Source organism: Trichoplax adhaerens, genomic scaffold, assembly GCF_000150275.1.
Source record: "Trichoplax adhaerens TRIADscaffold_1 genomic scaffold, whole genome shotgun sequence".
In the NCBI taxonomy this organism is placed as follows: domain Eukaryota; kingdom Metazoa; phylum Placozoa; class Uniplacotomia; order Trichoplacea; family Trichoplacidae; genus Trichoplax; species Trichoplax adhaerens.
In genome coordinates this window covers 10,563,040-10,575,726 of record NW_002060943.1, presented here as the reverse complement: position 1 = coordinate 10,575,726, position 12,687 = coordinate 10,563,040, and the positions used below count along the sequence as shown (strand labels likewise).

The following is a 12,687-nucleotide window of genomic DNA, read 5'->3' as shown; positions in this document are numbered from 1 at the left end:
CGGTTGTCGTCTGTTGTTTCAATGGTGGCTTGTGGCGACTGTAAACGCAATGGACAATATACTGTATCCTGAACAAAGTTTAGTAAAAACACTTAAAGCTGTTCTTACTTCTCATGCTGCAAAATGCTTACTAGTAAATTTGCAAAATGCACTAAACTAAACGTACTCTAATTTCTACGCAATGAAATAAATCATCATAGTCACGACTCCAAATATTGAAACAGAAATGCTTGTACAGCATATCGAATACGCGTACAGTACGTACCACGGACCTTTTTATAACTCTACAAGTGCAGGCTATAGTACTGTACTGTACTGTACTGTATTTACTACTTGTTTACTGCTGCAGGAAATTTAAAGAATGGCGCGCCTTGTAACCTGGAGTTGACTAGTATGCGCATGCCTGGTATAAATAGGATAAGAGTGATTGTTAGCCTCAGACCCATACTGATCACTGTACTGTACAGTAGTGTTAGCATATAAACTTACTTTCATGCCCCTCAATCAAAATTTCGATTTTTCAAAATTGTAAAGGTAAATAGAATTAAAAATGGTGTAGCAGGAGAGGGTTTAGTGGTTCCTGGTGACATATGTGTGTGTATGTGTGTATGTGATATGACATGGATCATGGATATCTTGGCGATATTCAAGTAAGCATAACATTCGTGAAAAATACAGTAGAATGGTCATTGGTCAATGGCCAACCGTAGCGGACAGACAGGCAGATGGAACCCCATCCAAAAATACTGTATATACTGCATAATATACTGTACTGTATATTAAATATAATTAATTAACTAAATCATATATCATACACAGCACAGTTCCAATTCCACTGACATTATACGAGTGTGTATATATAATTATTAACTTTTCATCACTCAGCCCCTATCATAGAGCTATTTCTTACATAACAATGAATTTTTTGTGATAAAATCTTTTATATCATCACTTCATGATTATAGTTCATTAAAATAGTTTTTTCATTTCACAAGTTACAAATTTATCACTTAACATAATGTTACGGAAAAGAAATATAATCCAAATAAACAAAATGTACTTTACGTCAATTCTTAATTAAAACTACTTAGACACCTACTAGTCTTATTAATGTAAATCACTTGCGGGAAAATCCCCGTTTTAGCTAATTTAAGTCAGAGAACATTTCTAAGACAATCGTGTTAATTCGCAATTAACTACTCACCCCACTGTGCATGAACTTGAATAGCAAAAGAAATATGAGGTGCTTATTCAATTCTATCAACGCCAATGGTAAGTGAAAGTATACACTTTATATCTCATTACATTATTTCATGAATTTATAAGAAGTAGCAGTTATTGCTTACTAATTTAATTTTATAGACTATACTAAGAATAAAAATATAATCATAGTAATTTATATCTCGAATTAATCTAACTTTACATTCAATAGCGTGAAGGAATTCCATTCAGGAAAAAGCTAATACTTTTACTTTAGAATAGTGTACCAAGGATCAGAAGGTGAAACATAATAGAATTTTAATAGAGTACAGAACATACAACTGATTCAAAAAGCCACATATACAATTAATTATTATCAGTTTCATTAGAGATTTGTCAAATTCCTTCATCCTTAATATTCATACAATAAACTTGTCGCCGTAGCACATCCAGATCTTACCATAGGGGAAGTATCTTTAAGAAGCATTTTCAAAGCTGTAAGAAAAAATTAAGAATTAAAAATGCAACGTGAACATCGAAAACAGATATCATACATCAGTAATTAATATTCACCGTTGCAAACATGTTCCTTAGAGATAGTCTCACGAAGTTCATTAGGTAAGTTACCCAAATAATAACCTGCAACAGAGTATTTTATTACGTATGAATAAACATGCAATACTATACATTTTTAGCAAGCTTAACCATTCAACGCTTTTATGTATATTCTACACTAAAATTTCTATACCAATCAAAGTGGCTGCATTAGCTCTTATCTCTTCCCATTCACTTTTAAAAAATCTGGTTGCTCCAGTTACGTAAAGGCTTGTTTTTTCTTTGTATTCCGAGATCTGTATAACAGTTTTACATTGTCATATAAAAAGCACAGGACGAAATTTTCTATCAAGAAGGTTAATTGAAAATAATCCGAATTTAAGAAATATATATATACAGTGTGTTGTAATATAGCTTGTAAATATTACCAGTAAACGTGTCAAATTATTTAAAAATTCTCCATAATACAAAGTTGCGTCATCTAATAGATACTTCTGAAACATATAGTCAATCTCAGAATTGTTAAGCAGTGGTCCAATACTTCTTAATGTAAATTTACACGCCTGCAAATTAAGCAGTGTAAAATCTTAGTATGCTGTGCGATGTCCAATAACATGGAATATAACAAATGATAATAAATAAATAGTACAACCTTGACCACACTAGCTTCATTCTCATTTAGATGTAACAATAATGACACCATATTGGCTTGAATTTGTTCCAGAAACGGTACTTTTGAAGGACCATCACCAAATTTCGACAAATGGCCAAATAGCGTAAATGCTCTCGCTCTGACTTTTTCTTCGCTCTGAAGTACCAAGAAATTACGATACTACATAGTTACGCAATATCATGAACACGTTTTATATGAACTTTTCCAAATTACCTTCTCAAAACATGGCCGAATCTTTAATGAGATATTAATTAGTATCGATCTAACATGAGTTTCATCAAGTTCAGCAATTATTCTACTAAGTCCAGACATAGCTTCGAGAGTTATATCGCAGTCAGAGTCGTCTTTTTCGTCAATACCAGACATCAACGCGGAAAGAACAGTGGTAGAGTATGCATTGAACTGGAAAATAGATATTTCAAACATATACGCATTTCAAATAGCGTCAATAATCTAGTAAAATTGTTTACTAAATACAGAAATAAAGTATTCGTACGTGCTCCCTTCCAACGCTGGCTACATTACCCAAACCGCGAACACAAAACATGCGAACTTTTAAGTTGTCATCTACCAGCCGGCTTAGTAAACAATTTATAATAATATCAGCCTGCCCAAGCTCTCCCAAACAACGTTGATTTATAATCTATTCAATATCGTTAATGATCAAGTTACATAATTAATCCGAAGTACAACAGACTTTATGCACAATCTCTACTACAGAACTACATGTAATCACAGTATCATACCTCAGCGAAAAAAGCTGCCACAATTAACCTTTGATTGTCATAAGGTCCGTTCAATGCTGGCATCAAGTATGCTATTACCTTGGCGATATGTGGTCTTAGTAATATGGATTTACATAAAGCACTAGAGTAAAAACAGCTTTATCAGTAAAAAATCGGTAATGCTAGTCTAGGTTCTTAAATTAACGACCTAGTTATAGCCACAATAGCATCCGAATATGCTTTATCATGACGTATTTTATCCCAGCCGTCCTCTTTGTCAATTTCATCAAGAACCTCAAATTCTTCTGATAATGTAAGAAAACCTTGAAAAGCCGATATCGCTGTCCTGTATCAATATCATCAACATTCAAATTATCTGATTAGGATATGTTGCATCTCAGTATAATAATAAGTATTTGCAAAACGGAAAATTTAAATAATTTGGCAAAAACATGTTAGAAATATTGTAGCCAATTATAATCATACCGCATGGGACTAACTCCATGTGCTTTAGAGCTTTTCTCTTTTACTTGTTGAACTTTTATGCAAGTGCCAATTCGCAGTAACAAAGTTGAAAATAACTGGGGATAGTCCCGCTTTGCAATGGATACAGCAGTCGGCACTTTGAATAGCTCATTAAAACCGCAAGCAATCTGAATATACAATTATTAACGTTATGCTGTTAATTTCTCTAACACAGACATATAGGATTCGAAATTAGAAGTTCTAAGCACAGTGTATCCAAGACTTACAGCAATAGGTTGTTCAGTGGCAATTTTAATTATTTCCTTTCGCCCTTGCTCTTGAAAAGGAAAGCTTTTTTTGAGTAAATCCATAAAATGAGAACAGACGCTACCTAACATCTCCTCTTCTTCAGCCAAGGTCTTCCAAAGCCCAACTACATAACTATTTTTAAAAGCGATGTACATATCATATTACTGCAGTTACATCGATATTATAGAAAATAATACTGTAGCATTTAGATCTATTAAGTAAAAACAATTCCTAAATAAAATAGTATACCGATCATAAGGCAACTTGAAGTTGAGCAAAACATCTAAAACTGGTAATAAATGGTAAGATGCCAAAACTCGGAATGATTTACGAACTCCTTTAATACATTTATCATCATCAATTTCTTCTAGTTTTTCACGCAGTTTCTGAATCAGTTTTGGAACCTTGGCATACAACAATAAAGAACTTGTGAAAATCAACCACTACTTTCACGCCTCACATCTTCCAATCAACAAATTAATACTCTCATATATATTGATAATTCATAATGCTTCTATATAGCTAAAAATTATTTTACCTCTTCTCTTAAGCCTCCAGCTCTGGATCGAAGAACAGCATTAATGATCGCACTAGTACCTACTGCACTCTGTAACTGACAATCTACCAGACCATCCAACAACAAATAGATGAATTCTACTAATTCAACTTCACGAATCTTCTTAGCTAATATCTGGTAATGATACATAAAAATAGTACTATTAAACATTAAAATTTGCAGTTTAACTTCATGCTCACGCAGCGATCATGAAACTGTTGTTATAGATCCATTACCTTGCCGTAGTCATTTACTACCGAGGTAATGACAGTTGATTCTTCCTTTCTACATCTCTCTATTAATAAATCCATTGCATCAACCAATTCATCGTTGCCAATTGCTGAAACGTTGTTAAAACAGAATTCACAAACCCTTTCAATTTGTACTCTAATGACGGGATCATACAAAAACTAATTAAAACCGGGTAAGTAATATATCAAACCTTGAAATTGCATTTCGATGCGGAATATCAGTTGTGTACAGGTAATAGTGGATTCTCTAACAGACGCAAGCGGGTCGGCCACGCGAGGGGCCAAGCGTGCTATGACAGCTCCAAATTTTTTAGATGAACCCTAAGCAATAATAATGGGATGGTTACAGGGGAAAATACGTTACATGTAACCTGCAATCATCTCAGTAATAAAGTAGTAAAGGGTAGATGATAAATAACTGATACAAATTCTCAGTGAGAATATTTATTTATCACAACAGTTACATCTTTGTTTTCCGACTCTGCATGTTCCAAATACCATTCAAGAATTGCAGCCAAAGATTGAAGGGATCTGTCCCTCTCCCTTTCGTGACTAGAATATATCCAATTCTCCAAGTGCTGTAAAATCGTTTATGAATTTTGATATTAACAATATAATCAAGTCATAACTAACTGGACTATAGATTTTCTTATGTACTTTATAAAGCATAAAGAAATCATTTGAGGGACTTCCGTTTTCCAAAATTTCGCATAACATCAAGTTAAAACTCCTTAGTGTTTTTTCCGCCAGTTCTTCTGCCTATTATTGTATGAGAATTTGTTTTATTGGTCTCTATATTTTATATATTAAAGATAGTTCCAATGTTCTTACATTGTCCAAGGTGTTGACACAATAAATGCTCTTAGCACAAATTTTCACCAAAGTCCCTATAAGACTCTCGTCAAGATTCGGTTCAAGTTTACTAAATATTTTTTTATGTTAAGGTGAATTGGCTAACGGAAACGTAAAACTTTAAACACTAAAGTTTAAAAACCGAAACTAGAGTACAGATAAAACTTGGATACATTAAGGTTGTGCAAGCATCCATAGCAAGACTCCTTGTTTCCGTTGATATGGCAGTTCCATGCTCGGCTTTGATGTAGTTCTATAGATTCAAAACCGTAAGCTATATTTAAACGAGTAAAAGATTTCTATGTAATATAATCACATCAATCGAATTACCAGCATATGTGTTATAAGATCATCTCTTTTATTAAATGTAAAACTAAATTTTAGATGATCTTTGTGTAAAGCATGGCCAATTAATGCTACTGATCGAATGAGATTCTGTTTTACGGTGGAATCCTGAAAATAGTCAAAATTAAACTTAACTTTATTAGGAAGAAATGGAATGAAAGTACGAGCTGTAACTGGTGGTGTAACACTACAGATCTTATAGAACAATAAAAATAGATGGTCAACGACGTTTATTACCTTTACATTTCCAAACTGAGGATTAATCACTCGAAGTATATTTACTTCAATTCTTGATGTTATCAGACTATAACATACGTATATAAATCGGGTTAATCATAGTTACTAGCACGCAATAGTACAGTAACAAAGTATCTTTAAGGTATTAAGAACTTACTTTACTGGAGAATAATAGGTTACGTAACCGTAACTAAGTATGAGAGTACTTTTTATCCTTTCTACATCAGCTTCAGACTTATCCTACAAAGTGACAATAAAGTACTTTCAAATCCATCTGTCAAGACTACGCTGAACTAATAATATTCTATCTTAAATGCCAGCGCATTAGAATCCGCACTTTCATAAAGCCCATAAAACCGGTGGACTTTCTGACCATTTCACGTTTAGGCACATCTTCAAGCTTTTGTAAAACTGCATCTAAGTGGGCATACGATGCAAATCCCATTCCCATTGCACAGCCCTATAATAATGGATTCAGAAAATCTACTGTCAATCCTTAGTATACTACAAATTAGGTGCAGCACACAAGAAGTTCCTATAGAACATACCTCTCTTTCTGTTTGATTAGTATGATTAACACTAGAAAACATAATGTTTAACTGCTTCTCTACATAAGCTTTGTTGGTTGTTTTACGAAGAATTACTCCTATACACTTATACAGAAAATTCTATAAACAAATAAAATTAATTTGATATTAGATTTGCACTCTTGTTAAAATTTAATCAGATCACAGTATCTTCATTGTTTTATAAGACAAAAAAATGCTTTTATCACGCCGGTAATATTGTACTACTGAATAATATGATTTTAATATTACTTTACTAGCCTTTTCTTCAGGAAAACTCTCATACATGACTATTTGTGAACTCATTTCTGAGCCTAACTCACAAGTCCAATTTTCATCTTCCACTTCCTCCAAAGATTTTGTTAGTAACTAATAAATCAAAAACAAAAAAAGTCCATAATTATTTATTTTAGTTTATATCTAGAGTCAGGTATAAGTTAACTGGAGAGCTTAATTTAACTTGTTTATTTTATTACCTTCAACACAAGATCTTCCCAAGCTTTCTGATTCCAGTCATCTCCAGCTGAATGTTCTAAAGTGATACAATCTGTTAACCAACAACTATCCAAACTAGTATACAACAGTAATTATCAAACTGTGATATCTTATACCTTCCAAGTATGTAATCATTCTTGGGAGTACGCTATCCCACATATCTGCAAAGGCTTCGTTAATATTGCTCGACATCGCAAGCAAAAAATTTAGCACGTGTAATCCTTGACCACACGACCGTTTTGGTAATCCAGCCAAAACCTTGACAATAAAGCCAAGTTTCAACGATATTGTACGGCACATTAATTCTCAGCAATGATTAAAAATTTTGATATTACAAATTTAATAATTATAAATACTAAAACTTACTAATAATCTAGCCAATAAAGCGACAGGCTTTGGTAGATTTACTAAAATTAGATAATAAAAAGTACCAACAGTTATTATTTAAATGGTATTAACAAATGTGTAATTGGGATACACTGTATTCTGCGTAAAATATATAATTTACTAAAGCTTAAAATTACAGCTATTCTATTTCGAACTATTTTATAGCCTTGTATATTGCGATTTAAGCTCAGCTAAACTAGGGTACGGTAGCAATACAACATGGTTCATTACATTAATTATATTGCTTCATAATATGTAATACAACAGCCATGAACATTTAGATATACGGTGTATCCAGGAGTCCATACATATACTCGTATTATATTGTCAGCCAAGATATAGCTGAAAATAAATCATAACACTGAAATTTAATTAAACGAAAATAAAGTTCCACCTTGACATGCGTAATCAAGGTAATAATCACTTGATTCCTCCGATTGTTTTTTGTTAGCTAAAAATGCCGCGCTACGACAAATAACACCGGCAGCATTATTATACTTCATTGGAACAATAAATTCTATTAGGGTGGGCCATAAAACCTAAAATCACCAAATTTACTTTAACAATTTGGTAAATTATTGTAATAAAATTCATAGTGATACAAAAAATTTCGCATCCAAATACTTACGTTTTGCATGTGAGCCACAGTTGTGGTTACTAACTGTAGAACATTTCCACACATTACTCGTAGAGAGGCGTTGGAAACTTCAGAGTCAGGTTTAGTAGTCTTCTGTAATACATATAATTGATTGGACGAATTTTTAGAACAATAAAAATACCAATTAAGATACACGCATATTTAGGATTTATTACTACAGATAGAAAGACAGCACTGTAAAGAAATTATATCAAAATCATCAAATAGTGCCTTATTGAAATAAAAATTGATAAATTGTGAAGTATAACAGTATTAGACAGACAAGTATTAAAGTGTACCTGTAGATTGTCTGTTAGCGCGCACTGCCTAACAATGAATTCAACCAGAAGCTGACCACCCTCCAAATGTAAATATTCATGATGAGCCATTGCACTGATCACTTGTGCAAGTGTCTGCTTAACCTACAGTATAAATAGAAAGTAAAAGTAAATAATCAAAAAAATTTTACGGTAATAATTTTCTTTGCCACCTTATTGTTCGTTTCATTTAACAAAATTTTAAGACCACTAATGATTAGTGCCATTTTATCTTGTGGAATACCTACAGTGAATACAAATTTGCAGATTAAAATTTCACCCTAGACTGCAGAATAAAGACGAAATGCTCTCAAATTTCTATCATTGAGTGTCAGCTATTACCAGATGCATTAATAATATGTTTCAAGATGTTAAGCGTTCCGATTCTGATCTTATCATTAGGATTTTCCAATTTGTTCAATAAAAATTGTATTAAACGATTGGAAGTAATAGGACCTGAAGAAGAAGCCGTGGAAATCTTAATAGCGAAGATATACCCTTGTGCAATAGTTACTAAGGTAATATTTAACGTAAAGTAAAATAATAATGCCTATGCTTACCAATGACAGCAAAGCACCTTAGTACTTCATTATGATTTTTAATAGAACTAGTGCTACCAAAATCAGCAAATGCACATGCCTAAGGATTATAAAATTTAAGATCAATAAAAGAGAATAATGATCGCGCTAAAAATCGTCCATATAATAAGTAATATTTACCTGATTATGTAATGTTGCCATAACATTATCTGCTAACGAATCCGCTATCTGACATCCAACTTGCAAATGAGCAGCTAATATATTGCAGAGACACTACCAATAGCATGATTAGAATGATAATAACAACTCACAGAATTCACTATCCTTTCACATTAAAGTACAACTTCTGAAGTTTCTTGTAATGAGATCATCCAAAATTTATCACTGAGCGAAATAGAAAACATAGTATTATTTTAAGAATTACCTCTGTAATTAATAAGTGATCATTTGGGCTATGTTTCCGGTATAATGACACAATAACAGATATTAATTTTGTTGATTGCTCTTCGATTTTATCTCGCGGCAAAATAAGTGCCATCTGTCCAATCGCTTCGGCAACGACCGAACGAAGCTACAATTAATAATATCATTATATGATTTCGGTCATTTAAATCAACGATAAATTGGAACTATAGTCTCTTACCCGCGAATCTTTGGACTGTAACCATACGCCAAATAGAACATCGTAACCCGCCGAAACCTCACCAAAGTACATACCGGAAGATATCTTTTTATCGGGAGCTTTATCAATATTGGCTACGTATTCTGAAATGCTCTCACAAAATCGATTGAGAGCTACGGGATAGAAACACATAAAATAAAAGATATTCTATATTTAAATATCAAAATCATATGAACAAGCGAGCCATGTGAGCTACGTCAATAGATATCATTATCAATATTATACCCAGAGCACAAAGCGAAGCAAAGATAACTTCTTACCATAAGAGAATATATACTTCATATTATCTGATTTTGCCATCCCCAGCATAGGCAACAATCTTCCAAAAGTATCTTTCAAGTGAGGAACGACGCAATAAGCTATATTAAAAGAGCACCATTGTTAAGTATAGGACTGAAGCTTTAAAACTACTGTAACTAAAATTTATTAGAATTTAATTATATTACCATTCTTTGATGCTAGATTAGCCAGGGTTTGAACAACAAAATAATGTGGAATAGCTCCAGCTCCAAACTTATCTAATAAACTTGTAATAACTTCCTTAGCAAATCTACTACCTAAAGCAACGAGAACCTCGGAAGCTGCAGTTTGCCAATCAACAATGACTTCCTATTTAAGATTCATACATAAAATAGAATTATGATATTGTTACAGTTTTAGTAACAATAAATCCGAAATTAGTACTGTAGTATCGCTATGTGCCCTTTCAGTAATGATAGTATATAGTGGACTTATCCCCGATACGCACACTGACCGTAATATATACAGTATTTAAGAACTGATACCAGTTTTACCTTTGATGCAGTCATTTCAGACGAGGCCAACCGAACTAGGTCACATCCTACTTGGGATGGTAAAGTATCGATAGTTTCGGTAACAATTCTTTTAATAACTCCCAAGAGTAAAACTCGATGACCTTTATCTAACTAAAAATGTTACCATTTACAAAATAGTATTAGCCAAGTTCTTACGCTGTTTTATGCGATATTGTGTTGAGAAGAGTTATAAGTGTAACAGCCTTACAAAACGCAAACACTATTTATATGAACAGATGTAACTATTTTTGTATGCATTCCTTAGAGATACCGATGTGTATTTAAATAACTGGAAGCTACAACAATATAGTATTTTAAGTCATACAGTAACAGTTTCAGTTGCTTCATCTTCATAATAGTACCTACTGCACAATCATGAGGTAACACCTATTACCTTGGTCCTTTTCTCTAGGAAGACCTTGCAGAAATTTAAAACTAAGGCAGGCTTTTTCTTTCCGATAGAAGTCAGTGAATCAGCAACCGTTGCACGGACAGATTCAGATTTATCCGCACAGCTCTCAATGAGAGCCAATACCATTTCTTCCCAAATTAGTAGAAAAACAATATCAGAACAAATTATGTCTACTGATCATCGTCTATCGCAGTATAATCTCTCGACCACACAACATCCAATATACAGCCCCTAAAATATGGAGCCTTCCAATCTAAGCATGCTTAAGCATTAGTAGGATTTGAATTGTACAAATTCGTACAGAAGCACTTTAGTTGCATTTCATACTATTAATAGTCCATTTCAATCGTCAACCATACCAATTATTTACAGAGTTCCAGGAACTGTCATACTGTAAGTACCTGCGACAGTACATGATGTCGATAATTACTACTATAATGCAGGAAAGTAACTTCCATATAGTTAATTTCTAGCTTATGCTCATTCATTACGAGCGTTATGGACACTGCATACATACATTCGCATTACCAGGTACAGTATAAGATCTCCCTGATATTGGTGCTGCTCTTATGATCGTAATAATAATGCAATAATCTTACCTCTCACAATTAATTAAGACTATACAAAATATTTCACAAATCGGATCACAAATCTACGATACCATGATTTTGCGGTATGATTACTCAATTTTGTACGTACATACGAAAATTATTGCATGAATACGGATTACGCTGTATTTTAAGAGTCTTAAGATTTCGTATGATCACGCAGCACAGCCAAGTCGGCTTATTGATGCCAATAAATTTAATATAGTGCAAAGGCTAGCTAACTGTAAATAGTAAAGTTATTGGTATCAATACTGTCGTTCAATGCGCCATCATTTAAGCCAGTTATCATCTACGTCTCACTTGTACTGTACAGTAGAGTCAGGTTAATTAGAGTCATGGATTACTAGATATACTATCTAGGTGCATCTAGTAGTCCATGGTAGTGCTGTAGTTTAATAGCGGGGTTAAAAGTCATCTGCGCACAGACAACAAACATACTGTACTGCACACTGTTACATACTCGTATACCACAACGTATGTATACCAAGAACACTAGTCTCATAGCGATGACCAAACTGGAAATGAAGAATTCGATCCTGATATTCTCTATTCGTGTAATGAGTTCCCAATCGAAGCATAATATCCAGGGTGAAACTACGTGATCGATTGCGTATTTATACCTCTGAGGCTCTGACATACACCTTACTGTACGTAGGATTCGAGCACACTTCGGTGCAAACATATCCACACTTGTACAATGTACATTACAGTATTTAGAATCAATGGTAGCAAGTTATTTACATTAATGTACATTTAGATAATCAAGACTAGTAAATTCCCTTAACTTACCATCAATTTGGCCACCTGTAGAATACTCCGAGCCATATTCTGAAAGCCACTGTTTACCACTAGCCGACATTACGAAATGCTAATTTCTAAACAGTAAAGCAAAAAATGCAATAAGCTCAAGCGCGCACCTTCGTTAGCTAAGTTGCAGTATCTGCTGGAGTCCGTAGATCGGTAAATTAGTTCGTTATACTGTATTATACAGTACAGTATATATATATTATTGTACAGTACAGTGTACAGTACAATACTACGTACAGTACAATATTACTTTA

General features: G+C 33.3%; 1 protein-coding gene across 1 annotated transcript; it reads right to left on the bottom strand.

Annotated features, from left to right (window-relative positions):
* Window positions 1–1,612: 1,612 nt before the first annotated feature.
* On the bottom strand, window positions 1,613–12,485 carry TRIADDRAFT_52558 (uncharacterized protein; the record flags this gene model as incomplete). Its single annotated transcript, XM_002108220.1, has 40 exons — window positions 1,613–1,695; window positions 1,774–1,839; window positions 1,949–2,051; window positions 2,184–2,318; window positions 2,408–2,563; window positions 2,642–2,830; window positions 2,925–3,071; window positions 3,175–3,295; window positions 3,362–3,499; window positions 3,640–3,806; window positions 3,906–4,059; window positions 4,177–4,313; window positions 4,466–4,618; window positions 4,720–4,823; window positions 4,926–5,055; window positions 5,199–5,312; window positions 5,368–5,493; window positions 5,917–6,039; window positions 6,169–6,235; window positions 6,326–6,408; window positions 6,542–6,628; window positions 6,717–6,836; window positions 6,987–7,103; window positions 7,211–7,281; window positions 7,346–7,487; window positions 7,596–7,636; window positions 8,011–8,155; window positions 8,245–8,346; window positions 8,553–8,675; window positions 8,744–8,814; window positions 8,913–9,026; window positions 9,131–9,209; window positions 9,290–9,382; window positions 9,534–9,680; window positions 9,753–9,904; window positions 10,052–10,150; window positions 10,238–10,400; window positions 10,586–10,717; window positions 11,001–11,146; window positions 12,416–12,485. 40 exons carry the CDS (start codon window positions 12,483–12,485, stop codon window positions 1,613–1,615), a joined length of 4,710 nt encoding a protein of 1,569 aa, XP_002108256.1.
* Window positions 12,486–12,687: the final 202 nt, after the last annotated feature.